The 26,632-nt window shown below is 38.5% G+C and overlaps 1 protein-coding gene and 1 long non-coding RNA gene across 3 annotated transcripts in view; one reads left to right on the forward strand and one right to left on the reverse strand.

Moving 5' to 3' along the window:
* Positions 1–1,978: 1,978 nt before the first annotated feature.
* DYNLRB2 (dynein light chain roadblock-type 2) lies at positions 1,979–11,365 on the reverse strand. Of its 2 annotated transcripts, XM_030925481.1 has the most exons (5): positions 11,235–11,365; positions 8,977–9,052; positions 3,077–3,244; positions 2,366–2,502; positions 1,979–2,221 (listed from the first exon to the last, which is right to left on the reverse strand). In XM_030925481.1, the coding sequence occupies exons 1-5, from the start codon at positions 11,235–11,237 to the stop codon at positions 2,204–2,206; spliced, it is 402 nt and encodes a 133-aa protein (XP_030781341.1). In that variant the 5' UTR covers positions 11,238–11,365; the 3' UTR covers positions 1,979–2,203. The 2 variants fall into 2 exon arrangements, with proteins under 2 accessions (XP_030781341.1, XP_010373466.1); XM_010375164.2 differs by lacking the exon at positions 2,366–2,502 and having other exon boundaries at positions 2,092–2,221; positions 11,235–11,356.
* Position 11,366: 1 nt separating this feature from the next.
* LOC115895290 overlaps positions 11,367–26,632 on the forward strand; it is a 337,692-nt gene continuing 322,426 nt past the window's right edge. The window contains exons 1-2 of the long non-coding RNA XR_004055500.1: positions 11,367–11,463; positions 23,458–23,603. This is a non-coding gene — a long non-coding RNA (uncharacterized LOC115895290). The remainder of the gene's footprint in view (positions 11,464–23,457; positions 23,604–26,632) is intronic.

The raw sequence follows: 26,632 nt of genomic DNA on the forward strand, positions 1-26,632 counted from the left end.
GCAACAATGTCGGCAAAAGCAAGTATTTGTTGAATATTCACTGTGTGGAAGGCATTTTATCTGTATCAGCTCACCTGATTCTCAGAAACAAGCCTTGGTTAGGTTTTCTTATCACCCTGTTTTATAAATAAGGCGATGAGGCTCCTAATGTTGACAAGCAGCAGAGCCAGAATTTGAAGAATCTAGGGCCAATGACTCTAAAAACTTCATTCCTGACCACGACTGAGCATGTCTCAGCCTGCAGCTGCATTGCAACTACCTGGAGAACATTTGCAAAACTGACATGTGCAGGCCTTGCTCCCAGGAGTACTGAGTTATGCAGTGGGGCTCAGACATCTGTTGCATGCAAAGATTTGGCTGTTTGGCTTCAGTCTCCCTTGTCTTCCTCAGCCTTGGGTGAGTTTCATCCATGACCTGTCTCCTTTTCCATCACCACTTGGGAGAGTAAATCCCTTTAACCTTAGGGAATTGGTGTGGCTCTTCCTTTCTGCTGATACCACCGTCTGTCTGGGTTGGCTATGATAGTCTCACAGGGTGCAAATTAGGACCAGTGGTGTGGCTGCACTAATAAGCTTACCAGGCATCATTCTCACACTTGGCTTCATGTGGAGCTGTGGCAGGAACTTAGGTGAAAGTACCTGTGGACCCTTGGATTGGGTAACCTGTGCCTCCTGACAAGAATCTTCTGGGGAAGGAAGACAGAGGCGCAAGGAGGAGGAGCAGGCTTCAGCTGTATCCGTAATGTTTAATTTCTTATTTTTTGGATGAATCTCAAGAGAATGATGCAGAGGGAAAAAGTCAATCCCTAAAGGTTACATACTGTATTTATTCCGCTTACTTTTTTTTTTTCTTTTTTTCTTTAGACAGAGTCTAACTCTGTTGTAGCTCAGGCTGGAGTGAAGTGGTACAATCTTGGCTCACTGCAACCTCCACCTCCCAGGTTCAAATGATTCTCCTGCCTCAGCCTCCCGAGTAGCTGGGATTACAAGGCACATGCCACCACGCCTGGCTAGTTTTTGTACTTTTAGTTGAGATGAGGTTTCACCATGTTGGCCAGGCTGGTCTCAAACTCCTGACCTCAGGTGATCTGCTTGCCTCGGCCTCCCAAAATGCTGAGATTACAGGTGGGAGCCACCGTGCCCAGCCTACATAACATTTTTGATATTAAAAAATTATATCAATGGAGGACAGCTTAGTGGCTGTCAGGGGTCAAGGGTTGGAGGGAGGTGCTACCAAAGGGCATCCGAGGAATCCTGCCAGGGATGGAAATATTCTTTATCTTGACTGAGTCACTATCAATTTCCTGGTTGTGATATTGTCCTAGGGTTTTGGAGGATGTTGCTACAGGGGGAGATTGTATAAAGGGCACACAGAATCACTATATTATTTCTAAAAATTTCACATGAAACTCCAGTTATCTCAAAATGCAAAGTTTAGTTGGAAAAAAAGAGGATATAAAGCAAATGTGGCAAAATGTTAACATCTCTTCTTTGTGGGTTTGGGGTGCATAGAAATCTGTTAGATTTGTTATATTATTTTCATGATTTTCTGAATGTTTGCAACATCCAGTAAAAATCAAACCCTCTGGAGTTACGTACTCAGCCTTATATGTATGAAACCTTGCCTAAGACTCTTTCCTGGCCCCCTCAGACTGGTGTGCTAGAAGCACAAGTAAGAGGGATGGAGGAGCTGCTTAGGTTGGCACTGGCCCCAGTGGGAACCATGCTTCTGACTCCCTGCTGTCCTTATTTAACCTGGGAAACCGTTGAACACTCTTCGAGTATTGGGACTTTCTATTCTCCGTATAGCTCCCACAGTGCTCTACTGAATCTCCTTGGTCTACCACAGAAATGGGTGAAATTCTACTTCTGTACTTGGTGACAGCTACTTCTAGACTAAAAGAATTGTCACAAGGAGCGCTGTCTTATTAGAATCCTTGGTTTTGTGTATTATAAGACAATAGAGACGTATATACCAGAATTCATTTATTGTATCACTAAAGTACAACTTCACAATATAATCAAAAGGGACTAAATGAGACATGCAGAACAGTTTAGATGTAGAAATAGAAAAGAATGTTTGAAGGGTCAGTTAGATTGAAATAGAATTTTAATCATCATGAGAGAGCCAAGTGTTTCTAACCCAGTGTCGCTTAGACAGCCTTGGCCATCACAGGTCTATTCACATGGATTCTGAATGACGATCAGAAGATATTCCTTATCTACGGAGAGATGGACAAAATCAATTCACCCTTAATTTAAATTTAATCAAGGAATATTTCAACTAGACTGCTTTTCTCTTCAAAACATCACATGGACCTTGTGTAGACAGATGGTTTCCCACCCTGGCTGCACATCAGAATTACCTGTTGAGCCTTTAGAAAATACCCATTTCCTTGGGCCTCAGAGATTCTGATTTCATTGGTTTGGGGTGGAGTTGCAGGGATGGAAAAATTTTTAAAAAGTCCTCCAAGTGATTTAATGTGTAGCCAGGGTGAGGACACTGGTGTAGAAAAAAACTTCATTTAGTTTATAGGCAATTCTGATGTGATGGATTTGCTACAGAGGTTTGTTCTAGATTAGCTTAGTGGCATAGGTCCCATGGTACAGTCATTTTGTAACATTGTGAACCTAATTCCTTCAGGGAAAGGAATGTTTCTGTGGCTACTCTTCTGGTAGACCCGTGAGATGTACTTTCCCCACAGGGAGGGTTTAAGAACCTACAGGCCTTGGGTTCACTGCCTACTTTATCTGCAGGACAGGGAACATTTCTCCCATTCTGCAGAGTCTGTATGCTAAGTTTGCTGAAAATGAGACCTACATTTTCTAAATTTTTTCATTACTAATAATAAATGCAAATGGGCAAAATTCAACCTGTTCTAAAGTCATGGGTCATATTAATTGCTAATTTCATAGAATTTTTAGGTTGGGATTTTTACATTCAAACATCATTTTGTAATAGAAGAATGTTGTTTTATATTGCATACTAAAATATATACTTCCCATTCATAGAAACAAGGCTTTTTATCTAGCAAAGTAGAAAGATGATTTAACCAGGAAATGAAATGCCAAATTACCTGGAGCTACCATGATTTCATGTTTCTTTGATCTGATCCTAAGAAAAGTCAGGTCGTTCTGAGGATCAATATCACGAACTGTACTTTTGGCTTTCATTGTCAGGTGATGAAGAAGGCCTGCATATTGAACAGTTGTTGAGTTGTCCAAGGTTGTTCGGATGGGTATACCTATTATGAAATTTAATTTTGGTTAATATTTTTTCTGACTAGAAAAGTAATATGTACATTGTGGAAGTACTGGAAAACACTGATAATTGTAAAGAGGAGGAAAAAGTTATGGCTTATCACTCTCTGGTAACAATTTTAGTTTATTTCCCTCCAAACTTTTTGTCTCTATGTAGATTTTTAAGTATAGTTATGTGACACTATATTTACAAATTTGACTGTTGCTTTTTTCTTCATGAAAATTATAAAATACGAGTTGTCCTTGTTGACAGTGTCATCAACATTATTTTTAATAACTGCATACTTTACTATTTTATGGACATAAAATACAATCCATCTCCTATTGTTTGGTCATTTTGTACCTTATATTTTTTATAGCTAATGGGGTGATGATGAACGTTTTTGTGCATAAATCTTTCAGAAGCTGTTAACTGACTACTTGAGTACTAAGTTAACATATTTTTAGATGAAATGCACTCCCCCGAACATCTTGTCTACAGTGAGTCTGCTTTGAAGTGCTTGATCTGTGACATGGTGTTAGTCTTCTTCCCTGAGGCCAGAAACATAAAGGGATATCACCACACATGCTAAAGGATACATCAAAAGGGACTCCTCACACCGTATTTTGCAAACCTTAAATTTTATGTTAGAAAATATGGTAATAAGGATATTGTAGTTTTGCTATGCATTCCCTGGTTTGCACTCATTTTTGGTTTAAACACTATTAAATTTGGCTACTTGTGTGCTCCATTGTTTGTTTGTTTGTTTGTTTTGAGACGGAGTCTTGCTGTCGTAGGCCCAGGCTGGAGTCCAATGGCAGGATCTCTGCTCATTGCAACCTCTGCCTCCTGGGTTCCAGCATTTCTTCTCCCTCAGCTTTCCGAGTAGCTGGAGTAGCTGAGACTGCAGGCACCCACCACCACCCCTGGCTAATTGCTGTATTTTTAGTAGAGACAGGGTTTCACCATGTTGGCTAGGCTGAACTCCTGACCTCAGGTGATTCACCCGCCTCATGTCTCCCAAAGTGCTGGGATTACAGGCGTGAGCCACCATGCCCAGCATGCTCTATTGTTCTGTTACAAAAGTTTAAAACAGAAACTATTAACTGGAAAATTCTAGCCAGAAGAATATGCAAGTGTAATTCAATTCAGTTGAAATCAATCTAACTCAACTCGGAACACCCAGCATTAATGCCTAGTATGTACCAGGTACTGTGGCAGGTATTTAAACATATATCGTATCTAATCAGAGATAGCCTTCATATTATTTTGAGAAGAACTAGATAGCCAGAGAATTCCAGGGATTTGATTTGCAATGTGCTTTTATTTTAGGAGGAGATATGAAGGTGAATTTGGGATTGCTATCAAATTCCTTAGGTATCTGTATTAAGGGCACTCAAGAAATGAGCCTAACATGGCTCCTGGTTTCCTTCAGAGAATGTAGCTCCAGACACTATTAAACAAGAAGAGCACTTTCAAGAGTGGAATAGTGTTACAAACTTAGGATTTTACCAGGTTTTCATAAAAATCTTCAAGACCATCAATTTTGACTTTGAAAAGACTGATTTCTCTTTCTTTTAAGATAACTGCTGTGTCCAGAATGTTTTGCTAAACAGTATGAGGATAATATTTACAGGAAAACCTATTCAATAAATAAAGCATCATAAAAACCTTGCTAATCTTTTATTATGATTTGTTGGCCACTTTTTCCCTGGAAGGCAGGCAGCTGTCTTGCATACCTGAAGGTCACAAAGCATGGATCTTTAACAAGCACGAAATGGAAATGTAGCAACACGCAACCTTTGATGGGTACTTTTTGACGAGCAGTTTTATTTTGCATCCTAAGTAGTGACTACCTACTTACTAAGGGTGCAATGCTCAGTAGCAAAACAAGAAATACAACCAGAATAAATTATTTAAAATGTAGGTGACAGGATTATGAATCAGATGCTCAGGTCTATTTAGTTAGTCTGTTCATGATCCAAGTCAATAAATAAAACAGCTAGCCTTTTTGAATAATAAGTGTGCACAGTGGAAACACATGGAGTTTTTCGTATCTGCCATACACACTTGGAAAAAATCAATCAACAACTATTTATTGAACTCTTGCTTGGCACCATGTGAGGTAATTAAAAAATAATTTATTGAGAAGTAATTTTAGCACATGGTACAAAATTTACCCACTTCCCTTCTGAGAAACAACTACTGGTTTCTTAGGAGCCTTCTAGAGACATTCTAGGTCTATTCAAGAATGTATGTGTTTGTGTTTGTAATCTTCATTTTAATGATACCATTCTCTATTTCGTACCTTGATTTTTAAATTTAATACTCTTTGGAAATTCTGATTCTGTACATGTAAGTCACTTATATTAATGACTGAATAACAGTCTTGTTGAATAGATGTTTTGTAATATACTTAATATGTCCTACTGATGAGCATTTAGGCTGTTCTCAATCTTTGACTTTTGTAAAGAAGGCTACTTAATATGTCCTTGGTCATCTCATTTCACATTTGTATATATGTGTAGGATAAATTCCTAAAATGAAGCTCCTAGAACAAAGAGCATATGTATTCTAAAATTTGATGGCACTACTTTACTACTCTCTATGATCCTAGTAAGCCAGCACCCATTATTTCAATTTGTCATCTTCAACTGCACATTTGTGCTTTGGTTGATAGATTGTATTTCAAAATAAAAGGAATTGGCTGGATGGCTGTTACAATCTAATGAAACTCAAATGATAGATTGTTAGAAATGTCAGGAATATTTAAGATTAAGAGCCTGTAGAAATCACACTTATGTACATAAAAAAATATGACAGATCTGACTGCCTGGGGGACAAATATACATGTTTGCCAGTATCTAATTCAATGATCAGTGTTTCAATATTATAAACAACGAATGGTTTTATAAATGAGAAACCAATGCTAACAAAAATCTGCTCTAATTAAAATATGTAGCATTGGGCTAAACTGGGAAGACTACTTTACTGTCTTCAATAGGAAGTCTGTGTTTCAGTAACAGTGAAACCGAAGGACTATATTTAACATGGCATATGATGATATCTAAATGAATAAGCATGGTAGAAGTCTGACCTAACCACAGATATAATCTGAAAATGCTAAAATGATTTGCCTAGAATTAGTAGACCACAACTGCTAGTAGAAAACAGTAATACATAAAACATCATCTTAGCTAAATATAAATTTCATGGGACTTCCCAAAGCTGAAAAGCTACAAAGCTGCACTGTAATAAATGACACTTTCATCTAAAATTGAGTAGGTTGTTGAAACTGAGTCTTTTATTACATTCTGGTCACATAGTTTACACCATATGCCATTAATAAACATCCTTGTCATATACTCTGGTTATTAATAATCCAACCATAAAAATAAGCCCCTTATTTATATTTTAGGGAAAACAGGTTAATTTGGCTTTCAGGTAAAAACTCTTAAGTACCCAGAAACCTTGAAAAGTGTCCTGAATTCTAATATAAACTTATCCTAGTAGAGGTTAATTAGAAGTTAATGGGTATTGAAAATAATATTTTGTTGCCTTCGGATAAGAGAAGTGTTAATTGAGGAACCTCAGGAAAATAAAGTGAAAATCACTTTTTGTCTCACTACTCAGGGTGATCACTGTAACATATCCCTACTCTTCCTTCTCTATGTATTTGAAGTGTATGTGTGCACCTGACCATAGATAGGATTAGAATGCGCTGGTGACCGCTTTGTTCTCTGCTTTTCTCATCTAATACTGTGAGTAGTTTCCCCAGACCCTAAATAGTCTTCAACCTTTTAAATAGAGTAATGTTCATCAAGTAAATATTATATAGTTACTTTAAAAATTCCTCTACTGTTAGGATACATTTATTTACTTACTTGTTCTATTTATGTATTTATTGCTATTACATATGATGCCTCAGTGAGTATCCTCATACCTAAATATTTTTGTCATCACTCTTTAGGATAAATTGCTAGGAGTAAAATTGTAGATCAAAGGGGGTGAATATTTTTCAGATGTTTGACGCATATCACCAGGATTACCTACTTTAGACCAAGATCTTCCAAAGAATAACACTAGATGAGTGGTTCTGGGTGTCACAGGTGAATGTACCTGTAACAGGGTTGAAGAGTGTCCCCCTAGACCCCCCAGATCCCCAAATTCAGTCCAACATAAACCTCAGAAGGTGGCCTTATTTGGAAACAGGGTGTTTGCAGATGTAATTAGTTAAGATGAGGTCACACTGGATTCGGGTAGGCCCTAATCCAATAACTGGGGTTCTTATAATGAAACAGACAAGAGACACAAAGATGAGAATGCCACATCATGATGGGGGTGGAGATTGGAGTGATGTGTCTGTAGGCCAAGGAACACTAAAGATTGACAACTACCAGAAGCTAAGAAGAGGTAAGGAATGATCCTTCCATAGTGTCTTCAGAGGAAGCATGAGCCTGCGGACATCTTGATTTCAACTTCTAACCTCCAGAACTGGAAGAGAATACGTCTCTGTTGTTTTAAGTTACCAGCATGTTGTAGTTTGTTACTGCAGCCAAAGGAAACTAACAAACCACCTCTATGAAATCACATGGACGACTCATCTTCGGAGCCGTGGCAGAGTGTATGCAAATACCTGGAAATAAAATCAATGCAACCAGATCCATGTACTAGGGCTGAAATGCTTCCTGGAAATATTCTGCATAGTTCTTGACTTACCTGTAAGGCAGATCTTAAATCCTCTCTTGCCCTGATTATTCAAGCTAGAAAATTTATTATGTTCTATTATCTCTCTCACTCATTCGGCCTTGAGTTACTGGTTATAAAATAAATCAATTGCTTTATCTGTATAAATGAATTAAAAATCCTGACATTCTCGTAACTATTTAATTACTATTAAGTGTTGGGTGTTATGCCAAGCACTCAACAATTATTGTCTCATTTAATGATCAAAACCACCAGTAAAATAGGTTATTGTCCATTCTTAGTGGTAAGGAGCTGTAGTTCACAATTTAAGCAGACTTTCAGTTGGTAGTTGCTCAATAAATATTTACTGATGGATTTTTCCAAGGCACTGAATTGGTAATGGACCAATTCCATGGTTGCACCACAAATTATGTAAAGTAGCTACTCTTATTTTAACTAATGCTCTGGAATTTCTGGCACCCCTTGTCCTTACAAGTGTCTGAATTAGCAATGAAACCAGCAGGAACTCTTAAGAGGTTGCCACCATAGCTAAGCATGGAGCAATGTGCCAAAGTAATGTGCCAAAGTAAATGTGATGTGGATTCTTAACAAGGATTGTGCAGCAAGAGCAAGGTTTTGGTAAGTCTACAGATTTCATAGTTGGAAATGTATAGGCTCTTCTTCATCCACAAAGAGTACATTATAAATGATATCATTAATTCTCAAAGATTTTTAAATAAAATATGTTCAAGGAACACGTTCCACTTAAAATAAAGACTGAGATTCTGTATGGTTAATAATGTTGAAACAAAAACAAACTACCAACAACGATATTCTCCCTATCCTCTATATGATAGTTTTTTTTGGCACTTCTGAAATATTGGAAGAGAATTACCAAAGCTTTAAAAAGTAAACAATGTATAGTGCTTCTTACCAAAGCTTTAAAAAGTAAACAATGTATAGTGCTCCATATATATATATGGACTAACACAGCAAACAGGTTCCTGGTTGGCTTCTGCATGTCAAGAAGATAGCCTGTGATATATTTACCTTCTGCATTTACAACCATAGTTCCAATAACCCCTTTGTGGCTCTGGATCCTCTTTAAGGTTTCTTCCACCTCTGCCTGAAAGAGACCAGGAAGATAATTAACCAAAAGGGCCCTGTGGTAACTCCAAACCTAAGGAAAATAATGTTTGGAAAGATACCTACTCCCCATCTCCATAACCTAAGGTGCCGAGTGTGATAATCTCAGATTTTTAAAAGACAGCTTTGAAATTGTCAAGTCCCACATAAATATACCTATGTAAGACCTCGCGGTTACAATCCTGATAAATCTCAGTAAGAAAGACAGCTTACTGCCTCACAGGAGTTCACTCCATATTTATCTGTTTCCATTTACTAGAACATTATTCTTTACATTGCATGGCAATTTATCTCAAATTATCTTTCATTCATTGACCCTGCTATACTCAAATGAAAATTCCTTTTCTACATTATAGTGCTTTAGATATTTATAGAGCTATATCATGGCCTCCCTATGTCTAAAAGCAGTCCTTATTGAGAAATCTTATTTTCATTACTGTGACCTCATCAGTTCAGATGATTAAATTTAAAGGATATTCTATAAAAAACAGAGTATTCCAGGATTCTAGCATTTTCTTGATAACTATAGCTTGCATCTCAGTGCAAGCTGAATGTTCAACTATGAATGATTATTCTGGAATCTATTATTGTGTTTTAAACTCATTTGGAATCTTATGTGTAGACTGTATTGTATGTTTTCTTCCCCTCTAGAAAAGTCAAAGTCAAGAACTATCTTTTCCAAACCTGCAAATTGTTCAAGACTGAGCAATCTCTGGATATTCTGAGTTCAAACAGTATTCTGCAAATTCTCTTGATGAGGGTTTGCTATATTCTTTTTTCCTCAGTATTGCATGGGTGAACATTATGTTACTTCAAGATAGTTTTCCTTTGCACTTGGTATGAGCATGAGCACTTATTTTCTCTATTTCAGCATCATAGCCAATGTTAACTTTAGGCATTTTTATACTAGATTCATTATTCTTACCATTATGAATGCCATGTATATTATTTATCTAAGTGTTCTTTAAATTATCTCACTGCTAAAAGTTTAAATAAATGCATTTTAAAAGGAAACCATATATCACTACCACAGATGGAAACTTGATGTTATTCCTCATAAATAGAAATAACTGTAAAACAAACAAAATGAACAAAATGAAGAGACAGCATATCATTAAATTCTATTGCAACGAAAGCTCTGAGCCCGAGGCCTGCTCTTTAGATGAAAAATGGAAACTTCCAAATGACAGTGGTATTAAGGACCTAATAGTAACAGAAATTTTCTCCTGTATGTAGTCTGAAGGTTGAACAAAAAGGAAGAGGAATAACTTTCTCACGATGTGATTCATTCTTATTTAGCATTTCTGGGCCATCTTATGTAGCAACGAATGTTTGCATCTCACTTTGAGAAACACTGCACTAAACCGTAAACGCTGAACAGGGGATCAATAATTTACTGCATTTTGGGCAATCTTTAAGACGATGTCCACAGCTTCGTGAAGCCACTGTGTCCTCATTTATCTTTCTCCCTGTTACTTATCTCCCAAACTCCTTTCTTTTCTTCCCCTGGCCTTTCCATTTCTCCACCCAGTTGTTTCTCGTCTCATGATTTCTGAGTGCTCCTAGTATAATTTCTTAATCCCCATCTCCAATCCCCGTTTCATTCCTCTCTTAACGACCTTTGCTTTCCACAGTTTCGACTTTTTTCTTCTTTTTTTGGGGGGGAGGGGGGGCGAGTCTCCCATCACTTACTTCCTTTTTCTTTATTTCCCTTTCTTCTTTTTCAGTATCTTCCCTTCTCACCCTTGCATTCCCTTGCTTTCCCTGTCCCACCTCTTCCTTCTCTCTAAGGGTCTGATTTTTTTCCTTTCCATCTCGGCCTCCCGCCCCGTCTTTGGAAACTTTCCTGGCTCCCCGGATTTCTCACTCCCCTGAGCATTCTTCATCCTCTCGAACTCTCTCTTTCCTTTCTCAACATCACCCCTCCCTATGTACCACCCCCGCAAAATCAATTCCCAAGACAGCTTCCACTCATCTAGACATCTTCTTCCCCCTTTCCAAGGTATCCCTCTCGCCCCTCCAAGAAAATCCTGGAGCCACCAGTCTCCGCCGCGGCCCCTGGACCGTCCGTGCCTGGGGAGGCCCCAGGAGCCGGGCAGCGAAGGTCCTTGCCGGTAGGCGTCCTTCGAGCGCCGGGGCGTAGACGGAGACCCTAGATTTACCATCGCGGAGGCCGCGAAACTCTGGGCTCAGGCTGGCGGCACAGACTCCCGGGATGTCAACAACGCTACCAGCCGTAGCTAGGAGACAAAGGAGGAAGTGGCCCCCGGAAGCTTCGGGGCCACGCCTGCGTGCTCGCGGACCGGCTTTTCCGCCCTGACCGTGCTCCTGATGCCTCCCGGCCGCCGTAGGCGAAGGTTCGCGGAAGCGGCGAGCAGGCGCTCACCTGAGGTTCGCCCAAGCCTGGGGCGGTGGGGCCGGGGAGGGAAGAGGGAAGTGGGTCAGGCTCCCGGTCTGTGTTCGTCCATTCATTCATTCGTTGAGGCACGAATTAATGTAATAGCCACTGATTCGTTCAAGAACTGCTGATTCACCACCCACCAGGTGCCAGGGAGGACAAAATGCACCAAAAAGTACCGGAAGCAGTAATGTCCACGTGTGATACTTGCCTTGGAGCAAGTAAACAGGGAACAGGGCCATCTGACTCCGGGGTTGGGCTGCTCTAGGGGTTTGGCGATAGTCTTAGCTGCCTGTGACCTTCCATTAGTACTGCCCTGTGCAGGGCAGATAATGTTCGCTCCCCTCCCAGTAGTTTTTATATTGAAGAAAAATGTATCAGAGCATCAAATAGTACAATCTTATGTATTTAAAAAAAATTAATGTATATCTGTCTACTCCAAGATCAGTAGAGTAAACACAGTTTCACATTTTATATTCTCACCTAGTTATAGCACCCTCTTCCTGTTCTCAACTCCCTTGAAGAGTTGCTACTTGTCAGTATTTCTGTTAGTTGTCAGTATCCATTAGGATCTGTATTTTTGCCATTGTAAATATCAACAGTTCTGAGTTACTAAAAAATTGCAAGTGGTAGTTCCGGAGGTTCTATACATTGCCGTAGAAGAGCATTCCATTGGGTATTTAAGGAACTGTTGGAGGAAACACATTAAAGATCAGTTAGGGATGGTCAGAAGTCACTTGACTTTTTGAGGGACATTGATAATATCCTTATAGCCTAGAAGGAAAAGAGCCACTATTGTACGAAGAAGCACAGCAGGAAGATTTTATGGCTGCAGTCATGTTATGACTTGCTGGGGTTAGAGGAGGGCAAATATTGATGACAAAATACAAGCTGTAAGTTGGGAATGCATCTTCATAGGGATCATGCCATAACAACTTCCTGTAATACCGATTCTGTGCATCCATTTCCAGAAAGTAGTCTCACACTAGACAAGGCATGCATCATACTAGGAATGTCAACTGGATTCTGAATGGGCCGTGTTAGGCATGCTCTGGGACAGTTTTGAATTCATTGGCAGGCTTGGACTCGATGATCCATTTCAACTCCAAATCTGTCATTTTATTATATTAACTACAGAAATACTCTGAGAATCTGTAGTTCTGCTCTAATTTTTGTTGAGGTGTGGGTGATTCTGATTACTGTAATTCTCTCCTTTTTTTCTCTCCAAGAAATTTGTATATCTCAGAAAGCCAGTTCACTATTAATGCCAGAGTCCCACTTGATTCTCAACACCTGGTACTCCAACAAAGTTGATTTGGAAAGGGCTGCTAGAGCCGTGGGGAAGGAGTCTGAATCTGGTGTGTGCATGTGCATGTGTGTGCTTGTGTGTGTATGCGTGCATGTGTGTACAGTTCTGGCTCTTACCTGGTTGACTATAGCTACCATTTTGCAGTAATACAAATAGAGGTCTTTAGAGAAGTACTGGCTGAGTTGAAGACTGATTCTTGGGCTCTCTGGGTGTTTCTGATCAAGGAGCTTCCTACTTGATTGTGTAGCTATTTGTTTTTCTTACAAAAATCAGTGACACTGCACCATGTCTGATATGTCAGTCAGCTTTAATGAAGGAACCCACTGCATATGCATGGAGTGTGGATTTCCTCGTTTCTGGAGTCAGGGTGTCAAGCTCATTCAATCGCTGACAGCTGTAATTAGAGCAAAACCCGTTTCTACCATGAAAGGCACTGACAGGAGAACCCAACTGCTCAAAGAGAAATAAGAAGTAGCCAAACTGACTTCCAACCAACGGTCAGATTTGACTCTGTGCCCAGGAAATCAATGAGGAGAACTTGAGCCATTTTCCCCTTATCAATTTTTCACTTCTAATTATTTCTTGGAGGTAGCTTGGTTTAATTTTTATGCCTTTTTTGGACCTATAATGTATGTCCAGAGCTGTGCTATATAAAGTGTCTTTGCAATGCCTGACATGTTTCCTACCCCATCTTCAATATATGTGAATTCCTCTTTTACCATCTCCTTCTCCCATCCCCTCAGCTTTTCTTTTGACTCACAATAAGTGCTAAATAACTTTGAACTTAAGTGAAAATATTAATGAATATTTCAAAAAATATTAACGAATAATACTTTTTACAAGTACTCTGACTTAACCCCAAAAGTGATACATGCAGAGACCAAGTCCACAATTTTTCATATATAATTTTGTTAGAAGGAGATGATTTTCTTCTGAGAGTGTCTCTTGCTCTTTGATACTTTGCTACTGCTCTCTGGTTAGCTTGAAGAAATCCAGATAACTTAATGATCTTGAGTTTTTTCTTGGCATTTTCTGTACCACCCCATATAGCTATCTTTGGCATTCCTGGCAGTTGGCAAATATTATGAACTGGGCCGTGGAATAAATTTTGTGCCCATTCTCTCATAAGATAAAGCATTGTTTGTCATTTAACATAACTTCTCCTGGTATTCTGCTGGTTTCCCTCCTGAAAATAGACACTACATTCTTCTAACATGTTCACAGGCCAGGCGTGGTGGCTTACATCTGTAACCCCAGCATTTTGGGAGCTGAGGCAGGAGGATTGCTTAAGGCCGGGAGTTTGAGAGCAGCCTGGGCAACAAAGCAAGACATCATTTATACTAAAAATTAAAAAAAAAAAAAAAAGAAAGAAATGGCTGGACGTGGTGTTGCATACCTGTAGTCCCAGCTACTTGGGAGGCTGAGGCAAGAGGATTGCTTGAGCCTGGGAGTTTGAGGTTGCAGTGAGCCACAATCACACCACTCTCTCCAGCCTGGGTGACAGAGTGAGACTTGTCTCAAATAAAAAAAAAGTACAATAAAATAATAAAATACTCCTTAATACTAGGGCATAATTAGAAGGTGCCAGTAATATCAGTAAGTATTTCCTAAAACTGACCCAATGTCATAGAATTGCACTATTATAGATTTAAAGTTTCAGAAAATCAATCATTTTCTTCTTATTAGGCTAAGACACCCTCTGGGGTGACTCCCTTCAAGACCTAAGTGTAATAGAAGTATTTGCTTTCCATAAGGGAATCCTCCTTGTTGGAATTAAGTGTTTTCCTAGAGCACAGGATTTGGAGTTGGGTGCAGGTGGGGTTGACATTTCTAGGCATGTTTCCTTGAATAAAATAAACAGAGCATCAGCTTCTTCATGTATAAAGGAAGAAAGATAGTATCTACCTTAGAAGGTTGATATGTGAGGTTTAACTATTATGTGGGTGAATGTCTGGCTCATACCAGGTGACCAGTGTGGATCATTTGACCATGTTTCTTTCTTCTGTCTTTTCCATTCTTTGGTTCATCTTTTCTTCTTCCCTCCATTCCTTTCCTCCTTCTCATCTTTAACCTTTCTTCCCCATTTCCTTCCCCTATTTCCTTCCTGTCTCTCTTCTTCACTATCCTCTCCTCAACCTCTCTTCCTTCTTCCCCTCCCTAGGAAGAATCTCCGTAATTGGTATTGTTGACGTTCTCACTAAAGAACAACTTTCCCTTTCTCTTTGTACACAACTTGTTATAAATTTAGAACCTTCATCCGTTTCATCTACCTCTAATCTCATTTTAACATAATTCCCGTTTTTATACTTCTAGCTCCAGCAAGCAGTTCCCATCTTGGTGTACTGCACATAATAGGTATTCTCAGTATCTTATGGTTGAGGGTAAACTGTAAATATTTCCTGGTCGATTAACTTTGTTCAAAGAAGAAGTAAGGAAGGGCTGAGGGGAGCAATACTATTTCATGCGCTTTATGTACCTCTCCTTTTCTCAGATAATCCAGTCCTGAGGTCTCTGATCCATTTAGTTTCAAAATTACTTTGGTAAGTATAACACATAAAAAAGTAAGGTGCACCAAACAAATGTACAGTGGGTGAGTTACTATGAAGTGAACAGCTAAACCCCCAAACCAGATTAAAATAAATAGAACACTGTTCACGCCCAAGAAACTTCTTCTTGGCCAATCCCAATCATTATGGCCACTCTCCCTGCAAGTTAGTTATCTGACTTCTAACAGCATGATTTAGTTTGCCTCATTTAAAATGATTCAAGTGGAACTACCTGGTATGTAACCTTTTGTTTTGGGCACAATTTTCCTCAGTATTATGTGTATGATAGTCATCTATGTTGTGTGCAGTTGTGGTTTCTTCATTTTTATTGCTCTGTAGTACTCACTTGTGAGAAAACACTACAGTTTATTTATACTTTTACTGTTGAAAGATATTTTGGTTGTTTCTAGGTTCTGACTTATTCTGAATAATGCTGCCAAAGCATTCTTTCATGTGTCACTTGGTGCACATAGGCATGCGTTTGTTTCAGGTATATATATATATATATATATATATATATATATATATATATGCAGGAGTGGAATTGCTGGGTCATAGTGTATGATCCATTATCATGCATTGTCAAACTGTTTTCAACTGTGGTTGTGCCAGTGTACCAATGTACCTAAGGTGTAATGCAAGATAATTTCTTTTGGTCTACAGCCTTGCCAATAATTAATATTGTCATACTTTTAGGTTTTAGCCACTCTGGTATATGTAAACTAGTGTCTCATGTAGTTTTAATTTGCATCTCCTTGATTACTGGTGAGATTGGTCACTTTTTCCCCCACATAATTATTGACTTTTTTAAAAATTTTGTGTGTGTGTGTGTGTGTGCGCGCGCGCACGTGTGCACATGTGTGTTCCCTGTGGTGCAAGATTTTTGATGGTTATATGTATATGTCTACCTTTACATAAATACCTACAGCTACATCTATATCTGTCTATTACAAATCTGTTCTACTCTGTGGCTCCCATTTTATTCTCTTAATTATGTCTCTCAGGTTGTGCATATGTATATGGACACTTGGTGTGTAGCATAAGTGGAGCTGCAGACCAGTGGGGGAAACGTGATTTTTTTTCAGTATGTCACTGTATCAGTTTTATATCCATGAGAAAATAAATGAAACATCTTCATTACCTTGGGCTAGGGAAAGCTTTCTTAAGCAAGACAGCAAAGTACTAATCCCATAAAAAATATTGATTACTAGAATACATAACAATTAAGAAATTAGAGGTGTGTTTGTCCTAATAAGAAGAAAATGGTTGATTTTCTGAAGCTTTATAACACTGCAATTCTATGACATTGGGTCAGTTATGGGAAATACTTATTGATATCACTGGCATCCTCTAATTATGCCCTAAAAATTACCCAATCTTAGGTATTCCTTTATAGCAACACAAACCAGACTAATACAGGGACCTTATTCTCTGACCAGAGGGTCTTTGGTTTCAAGAGTGTGTGGCAAAATTCACTGTTTTTTTCTGTGTTCTCTTACCACTGGACCTCGACACAGATTCAGTTACAGAGTGTGGCAGAGTTGGGTGAAGTCTCAGCGTTCTGGTCTGAGGACTAACAAGGAAAGCCCCAGAGAATTTGAAAGTATCAGGGGGTTCACAGTGAGGGAATTGCTAAGGAAGGCAACCCCATGAAGTTGTTTTTGGACTCCCAGACTTATCCCTGACTGAGTATATGTGTTTCTGATCCCAGACAGTATATCAAAGACTTTAAGAATAGAACTGTGGTATAGACCACTGCACAAGTCCGAGACTGCTGACTCGGTAGAATAAACATGGATCAGATCCAAATATTTCTTCAAATTCTTGGAAAGTGGAACCTACATTGAAACCATAAGCCACAGAAGGTTGGTCAGAGCTTGGAGCCAGAACAAAATTGGATTGATTTCTGGCACAAACAAAAATACCAACATTCTTTATGGGATTTGAATAAAACTCAGCATTTCATTACCTAATATTCAAAGTGTTCAGTGTACAACCCCAAGTCGTTGACATACAAAAGTCCAGAAAAAAACTTTTTTAAGAAAAGAGAATCAATAGACTCTCTTGTGATGTGAGATGACACAGATTTTAGAATTATCTGGCAAAGACTTTAACTATAATCAAAGTAGTCCAGGAAGTAAGGACAAACATTCTTGAAACAAATGGAAAGATAGAAAATCTCAGGTGGGAAATATATGATGTAAATATATGATGTAAAGAAGGAGCAAATGGCGGTTTTAGAACTGACAAAATAACAAACGAAAACCTCACTGGGTGAGCTAAAGAGCACACTGGAGATACTCTAGGAAAGAGTCAATGAACTTGAAAATAGATCAAAGAAACTATCCAATATGAGCAAAAGAGAGGAAAAGCAAACCCTCAAAGAACTGTGAAAAATCTCCAAAATCTCAGATTTGTCATCAGTGTCTCAGAGGGAGAAGAGAAACAGGGCAGTGCAGAAAAAAATTTGAATAAGTAATAGTTAAATTTTAAAAATATATCTTAAAAGATACAAATCTGTAGATTCAAGGAGCTCAATGAATCCCAAAAAGGGGAACAAAACAAAAATGAATTTATATCCAAATACATCATAATCAAAATGCTAAAATCTGAAGACAAAAATTTGAAAGCAGTCAGAGAAAAATGAAGTATATTTATAGAGAAATGATTTTGATTTACACAGGAATGATTCCTGGTCATAAACTTTGGAGGGGAACTAACTGTTTAAAGAGCTAAGAGAAAATATTGTCGACCCAATTTTCTATATACAGCAAAAATACCCTAATAAAGGGAGAAATAAAGACTTTTTTTAAAATTTATTTTTATTTTTTTATTTTTATTATACTTCAAGTTCTAGGGTACATGTGCATAACTTGCAGGTTTGTTACATATGTATACTTGTGCCATGTTGGTGTGCTGCACCCATCAACTCGTCAGCACCCATCAATTCATCATTTATATCATGTATAACTCCCCAATGCAATCCCTCCCCCCTCGCCCCTCCCCATGATAGGCCCTGGTGTGTGATGTTCCCCTTCCCGAGTCCAGGTGATCTCATTGTTCAGTTCCCACCTATGAGTGAGAACATGCGGTGTTTGGTTTTCTCTTCTTGTGATAGTTTGCTAAGAATGATGGTTTCCAGCTGCATCCATGTCCCTACAAAGGACGCAAACTCATCCTTTTTTATGGCTGCATAGTATTCCATGGTGTATATGTGCCACATTTTCTTAATCCAGTCTGTCACAGATGGACATTTGGGTTGATTCCAAGTCTTTGCTATTGTGAATAGTGCCGCAATAAACATATGTGTGCATGTGTCTTTGTAGTAGTTCAACCATTATGGAAAACAGTATGGCAATTCCTCAAGGATCTAGAACTAGATGTACCATATGACCCAGCCATCCCACTACTGGGTATATACCCAAAGGATCATAAATTATTCTACTACAAAGACTTTTTTTTTTTTTTTCCGTCGGAGTCTCGCTCTGCCGCCCAGGCTGGAGTGCAGTGGCGTGATCTCGGCTCACTGCAAGCTCCGCCTCCCGGGTTCACGCCATTCTCTTGCCTCAGCCTCCTGAATAGCTGGGACTACAGGCGCCCGCCACCGCGCCCAGCTAATTTTTTTGGTATTTTTAGTAGAGACGGGGTGTCACCGTGTTAGCCAGGATGGTCTCAATCTCCTGAGCTCATGATCCACCCGCCTCGGCCTCCCAAAGTGCTGGGATTACAGGTGTGAGCCACCATGCCCACCCAAGACGTTCTTAGATGAAGGAAAACTTAGTGCCAGCCAAACATGCACTAAAAAAACGTTAAATGAACTTCTTAAGACAGAAGTGAAATGATGGGAGAGGGAAACATGCAACATCGGAAATGAAGGAAGAAGAAACTAAAAATATCTGGGTAACTATAATAGACTAGGGGTCAGCAAACTATAGCCCACGTGCCAAATTCAGTTCATCATCTATTTTGATTAATATAATTTCATTGAAACACAGTTATGCTCATTTGGCTATGTGTTGTCTTTGGCTCTTTTCACTCTATAAGCACAGAGTTGAATAGTTGTGACAGACACTGTATGGTCTGCAAAGCCTAAAATATTTACTATCTGGCCCTCAGCAGAAAAAGTTTGCTGAATCCTGTAATAGGCTGTTACTCGCTTGAACTCTTTAAAATGTGTTTGATGGTTGCCAAAGATTATAGCATTGTTTAGGGTTTTTAAAGTATGTAAATGTAATATGTAAGGTAACTACGAAGTAAAGGGAGGGTAAAGAGACCAATCTGAGAGTAAGTTTCCTACATTTCAATTGAAGCGGTTAGGTATTGTTTCTAAGTAGATTGTGGAAAATGAGCTATATAATCTCTTGGGCAACCAATAAGAAAAATTACAAACTGATATAGTAAAAAGGCAAAGTAGATAAATTATCATATGAAAATTTGTTTGGGCAACCCAAAAGGGAAAAGGGCAAACAGTAGAATGGTAAATAGATGGAACAATCAAATCCCGATACATCAATAATTACATTACATATACATCACATAAGCAGACTGATTAAAAGAGGTTATCAGAATGAATTAAGAAACCAAAAATGATCAGCGATTTCTGTTTCTGTAAAGATGAAGTAGACATGCTTCTCCCTATTCTTCCCCCGAATTATACGTAATAACTCTGAAGATTATATATACAAACGGTAGAGATTGAGATAGCCAGACAGATTGGCTAGGGACGTTGGGATCGAAGGAATGACATGCTTATAAGTTACTTGAGTATTCTTTTTGTCACATATATCCTAAACTAAGATATCTTGCACAAGGAGCTGGCAGCCCAGAAATGTAAACAGGCACAGAAATTTTTAAAAAATCCCAACAAAAGCCTACCTTTTCTAGCCAAAGGATCAATATACGTCCAGCCTAAAAAGATGGAAACTCTCAGAAAACAACCACTCTACTCCATCCAAACACCATACAAAAAACCCATCAATGCCCAAGAGGAGAATATAGATTTCCACTCTCATATTGCCATAATTCCCTCCATCCTCTGACATATCCTTTTCAAGTGCCCAGAAAATACATACAACAAGATAGGCCGCATCCTGGACTGTAAGACAAACCTTAACAAATTTAAAAGAATGGAAATTATACAGTGTGTTCTCAGACTACAGTGGATTCAAGATAGAAATCAATAACAGAAAGATAATGGGAATATCTGCAAACACCTGAAAACTAACCAACACATTTCCAAGTAATTCTAATTTAAAGAGGAGGTCTCAAGAGAAATTTTTAAAAATACAATGAACTGAAAGACAATGACATAAGATGTATTAAATTTGTGGAACCCAACTAAAGTAGTTATAAGAGGGGAAATTATAGCACTACATGCTCTCATTAGAAAAAATGAGAAGTCTTAATCTGAACTCTCACTTCAAGAAACTTGGAAAAGAAGAGCAAAATAAATTGATTTCGTATTCAAAAGTTCCCTGTATTTGGGTTCTCTAGAGGGACAAAACTAATAGGTTAGATGTATATATAAAGGGGAGTTAAGAAGTATGGGGTCACATCATCCCAAGTTGAGATCCCACAATAGGCCGTTTGCAAGCTGAGGAGCAGGGAAGCCAGTCAGAGTCCCAAAGCTGAAGAATTGGAGTCTGAAGTTCGAGGGCAAGAAGCATCCAGTGTGGGAGAAAGATGTAGGCCAGAAGACTAAACCAGTCTTGTCTTTCCACGCTCTTCTGCTTGCTTTTACTCTGGCCATGCTGGCAGCTGATTAGATGGTGCCCACCCAGATTGAGGGTGGGTCTGCCTCTCCCAGTCCACTGACCTAATGTTAATCTCCTTTGGCAACACCCTCACAGACACACCCAGGAACAATCCTTCGCACCCTTCAATCCAATCAAGTTGACACTCAGTGTTAACCATCTCAAGTCCACCCCTTGTCAACTTCAACCCATACACGTCTCCTAAAATCATACATAATCTTCAAATAAAGACAGTAATAAGGTCATAATTATGCCTAACACAATACAGCTATCCTTTGATGGGAAATGCATCAATCCCCAACCCAAATGCTATTACATAAAGTTAACAATACTTAAATGCTGATGTGAAGTCAGTAAATCTTATGTCACATGATAAAGGACAAAGAAAGGAAATAAAATGAGTACTAAGAAAATATCTTTCTTAGTACAAGTATACACATGCACAAACATGTTCTTAACAAAATAAGGAGAAAATACTCATGACAATTACGGTCCTCATTTCCACAACTGGTCACATGGTCATAGCTGGTATTGGTGACTAACAGACTAAAACATTCCCCAAAAGAAATCTCCGCTGGGGACTCACTAAATAATTCCACCAAATATTTGAAGAAGAATTAACATTATTTCTACACAATCTCTTTCAGAAAATAGAAGAAGGGGGATAACTTCCCAACTAATTTCTTGGTCTTATAAAGTTAGCATTACCCTGGTCTTCAAATCAGATAAAGACAGTACATGCACTGAAAAAGAAAGGAAAAGAAACGTATGATGGTGAGAGTTTCAGAGTTCTTAGACTTGGCACCAAAAATACAATTCTTGAAAGGAAAAATTAATATATTAGACTTTATCAAAGTTAACGTTTTTGCTCTTCAAGAGACCATCTTAAGAGAATAGTAGAGAAGCTGCAGACTGGGAGCAAATATTTGCACATCATGTGTCTGACTAAGGACTACTGTCTGTGATAATTAAGGAACTCTCAAAACTCAACAGTAAGATCAACAAAAACAGCAACAACAACAACAACAACGTGATCCAGTTCAAAAATGGGCAAAAGACAGAAACTTTCTATTGAAGAAGATACACCGATGGTAAATAAACACTCCAAAAGATACTCAGCATCGTTAGCCATTGGGGAAATGCCAATTAAAATAGCAGGAGTGTTCTATAAATGTCAATTAAATTCTGTTGGTTGATGATATTGTTAAGTTCTCTATCTTTGGTGATTTTTCTGTCTGTTTTTTCTATCAATTGTTGAGAGAGAGATGTTGAATTCTTCAGCTATCATCGAGGATGTGTCTGTTTCTTCTTTCAGTTCTATCACTTTTTGCTTTAAATATTTTTTGCAACTCTATCTTTTCGTGCATACATTGCAGTTTTATTATGTGTGGTTTTCTTTGCATTTATCCTGTTTGGGGTTTGCTGTGTCTCTTGAAAAAATGTGACTTGATGTCTTTTGTCTGGGAAAATTCTCTTGCTATGTGTTGCCAGGTTCCAGTAATTAAAAACGTGCTTTTATGAATGAATAAAGGCTATGAGTCTTTTCTAAGAGAGTCGGCTGAGACATGTTTACTTACCATGTTCTGCATGTATATTTTCATCTACAGAATTGTAAGTATGAAAACAATACAGAGCAATTGTATACGCCGTTTCCCCTGTATTTGACACAAAATGATCACTACCTGGTTCTTATGCTCAGGATCCACGGATTATCATTTAATATATGCTGGGCCAATTTTGCTCTAATTGAAGTAAACATTGGTCAGGGTGAAGGCAGTGAAATATTGTCCTCTGACCTTTATAACCTAAGGGTAGTGGATAGTGGATAGTATGGCAGTCTGCTGCTCTTCTATAAACACTGATCTCTTATTTTTTGTTTCCTGGGCATAGTTTTCCAAGCATTTCCATGTGCTCTGTCTCAGTTGCCCTTAGAATGTCCTTTGAATTTGTAGAGCTTGGCTCCGTTTTGCAGATGTTGTGTCTGAGGCAAAGAAACCAAATGATGGAATAAGGATCCAGAGTGGTGAATCTTATTTCACCATTCTGGAACTTTCCCCAGGATAGTTCTGCTTCTGTCTTGGAGTGCTTATTGTATATCCTCCTAGTTATCTAGATGGCTCTATGCTATTCTTGTTCCAAAATATAGCCTGGTAATGGACACAATAAGTGGTCAAGCAAGAAACAAGGCTGAGCTCCCTTGTCCTCCTTCTGTTTTGTTCTGCCAACTGCATACAAGAGAGAAGAGGACATTGTTACCTGACTGGCAAAAGGAAGGACTTGCATCTCCTTCCCAGGGAGGATGCTGCCTTGTAATGTCACACCAGACATTCCAGCATGATCCCTTTTGTAAATCTATTTGGTTGACTTCTTCTCTTGCAGCTGACTCAGAAATTGGGATGATTTCTCTGTGGATCCTATAAGGAGCCTGGAGATGGTGAAGAGAATGCCTTTGACCATCAGGAGACAGCTTACCTGATTGAATCTTGATCACTTCTTCTGACCACTTTGGATATTAAAAGAACAAGGTAAGAGTGGGAGCAAAATGGTGGATGCTGAGGCACATGCTTGGAAGGCAAATAAATGGAGACTATGAATAGAACATTAGAGTCCCTCCCAAGATAAAGCAGACTTATATGGAACAGTCATTCCTTCAACAATATTGATGTAATATTTGAGGCAGAATCATGGGACTGAAGGGAATACAACTATAAATAAGATAAAAATATCCCTTGCTTGCACAGTGCCTACAGCTTTGTGAGGGATACAGTTAAAAAACAGTTGCAAAGCTGCACACCAAGTTTCCCAATAGGAGAAGTATAGGTTGCAAATGGTGCACATAGAAAGTCATCCTAACCCAGTGTGAGGGGATCCTAGAAGGAATCCTGGACTAGTGCTATCTAAGCTGAGATCCAAAGGAGACTTGGATACTAGTTAGGTGAGTAGGTGTAGGGGTGGAACAGAGGGAAAAACAGGTGCAAGAAAAGCTTGATGTTTCAAAGAACTAAAGTTACTGCAGTTTGAGGTGATTTCAGTTATGACTTTAGCATACAGGATGGGGAAAAAACTTCTCTAGGCAAAACCTACTATTATTTTGGTTAACTGTACTCAAGTGCATTACCTGAAATTCAGAGCATGTGCATGAATGGACCTGCCACCTTCCTTTACTAGTGTGCTCAGGTAGGAACCCTGGCTTCATATATGAAGGCAAGAAAGTACAGGTTAATGCAGACTTCTGCATTTGATGCACTGACTGGCAAAATATGACTCAGCACCTCCGCCTCACTGAGGCAGACAACGCCCTCAAGTGGAAATGAAGATGAGCGGTACTTTTGTGCCTCACTAGCCCCCACTTGTATATGCAGTAAATGTGGTTTTGTTTTGTTTTGTTTTTGTTTTTGCCATTCGCCTGTGAAGCTGCAGTCAGCTGATGGTCAGCACAGTCTGCTGAAATTCTGAAACCAAATAATGTAAGGAGTGTTCTCATTTCTATGAAGAACTGACTTGTTTTATCATCTAAATTTTAATCCAAGGTAGTTTTTGAGAAAAATTATAAAAGACGACGGAAGAGAGGATGAGAAACAATAAAAAAGAAAATTATTTTGTCATTTTTCTTTCAATTCCACCTTTAGAACGTTAGTTCAGCTTTGGCTAGTGGAAGGGAATTGGTAAGCGAATCTGTTGATATAAATGATGTTAACAATGGAAAGTTAATTTCTTCTCAATATCTCTAACTAAACTTTGGGCAGTAGCTCAGGAACGTAACTTTGAAGTGCTACCAAATGTGCAGTCGGCCTGGGCGCTCACGTGTTTGCGATCAAGACAGAATAAGGAGGTGCGTGTTAGAGAGAGGATGCCTGTGTCTCACGTTGTAATGTCCCAGGACCTGGGCTGCTCCCATATTTGCCCAGTTTCATCTCCTATGCCAGGGGGGAATATTGACATCTTTTGCCAAAATGCATTGTGATTTTAAGGTTATTCAATTTCATTTAGCTATTTTATAAATATTTCAAGATTTAAGAATATGCTCAATAGAATTAAAATGCTTTCAGTGACACAAGATGCTGAAATGTAGTAGCTACTGCTCTTTGTCTCTAAATAAGAAGGCAAGTTTGAGGAAATGATCTGTGTTACTCCTCAAAGGCCTCTAGGTGGTGCTGTTGTGACAGCTATCGGCTAAACAGTTTTTTTAACACTTAACTTTCAAACCAAATATTTAACTTATTAAATGTCTTATACTTATGGTTAATTGCTAATATAATACTATTGATAATTTATACCATCACATTTACATTAGATTCTCCTAATAATTGGACTATATTCGTAAATTACACAACAGAGTAATTTTAAGGGTTGGAATAAATATAGTTCTCTGGTTATTATTTAATAAAGTCAAAAACTTTTAAGTGTGGCTGAATTTTTCCACATACATTAAAACTTACTGCATAATTAGCTTTTCCTTACCTCTACTTGCATTGGGTAAAATAGTACTTTGTACACAGTAGGAGCCAAATCAATGTTTATTAAAGGAGTTAATTTTTTTTGAGTTTCCCTTTCTACTATTCATTGAGGATGAGAGAACCACTGGATTAAGTTTTTAAAAACCCTAGTCAGACATTGCTGCTTATCTTGGCTAGTGACAACAACGGGAGGCCATTTTTTCTCTATTTCTGAAAATGTGCTGAAGAATATATATAAAATCACTTCTTTATTTTAAAAGCAAATTGGTTTTTGAGGTTGGTTCTATTGAAATGCAAGAATAGTGTGAATAAGTGTGTTTGATAATTGCTCAAATCTTAATCAAGATTTTATTAAAATCAATATTTGATAAGCTGCTCAATTTAATTAAATTAAACCACAGAGAAATGAGGAATAAATGAGCTTGAAAATCAATCACAGGATGAGGTATGTTTCTTTTTGTTAGTTTAGTATATGAAATGTTGGGTTAAGCAATTGCTGACCATGAGAGAAATAAACAAAATCACCGCTTCGCTTTATACAATATGAGCCCACATTTTGTGCCAGGCACTGTGCTAAACACAGTCTACATGTGTCTTAATTAATTTTGAAACAAAATCCCGCGAGGTTGGTCTCCTCCGTTTATGATTCAGGCCCAGGTGTGAGCCAGGATGGCTGTTCCAGGTCATTCTATTGACAAATGGCAGAGTTAGCTGTAAATATAATGACCAAGCCTTTCCTACTACCTCAAATTGTTCACAAACAGGAAGAAAAAGCTCAGTTTATGATTAAGTTTAGAGAAGGGCCTTGGTGGTAATTTTCTTCCTTAAAAAAGTTTAACTTTATAGGTAACTAATTAGAGGGGGCAGGGAACCCAGATTAAAAACCGTGGATGTTGACTTAGAAGCTCTGAGTACCAAGATGGCAAAAAACAGGACAGGGGTGGGAGGTGTTATTTTTCTGGATAGACATAGAATATAGTTATTTGCCGTATATATATGCTTATTGAGAGTGGCACAGATTTATGGCGTTAGTAACAAAGTATTTTAATTGGGATTAGCTAATGAAAAAGTGGCGGAACTGGCAAGGGAGGAGGTAG

This window comes from Rhinopithecus roxellana, chromosome 20 (genome assembly GCF_007565055.1).
Source record: "Rhinopithecus roxellana isolate Shanxi Qingling chromosome 20, ASM756505v1, whole genome shotgun sequence".
NCBI lineage: Eukaryota > Metazoa > Chordata > Mammalia > Primates > Cercopithecidae > Rhinopithecus > Rhinopithecus roxellana.

What these genes read in the sequence shown, in the direction of transcription:
- DYNLRB2 (XM_030925481.1), bottom strand. An exon ending in TATGGTTGTAAATGCAGAAG is followed by an intron (nt 3,245 to 8,976) that starts GTAAATATATCA and finishes ATTTCATAATAG; the next exon opens with GTATACCCATCCGAACAACC. An exon ending in TGAAATCATGGTAGCTCCAG is followed by an intron (nt 2,503 to 3,076) that starts GTAATTTGGCAT and finishes TTTCTACACCAG; the next exon opens with TGTCCTCACCCTGGCTACAC.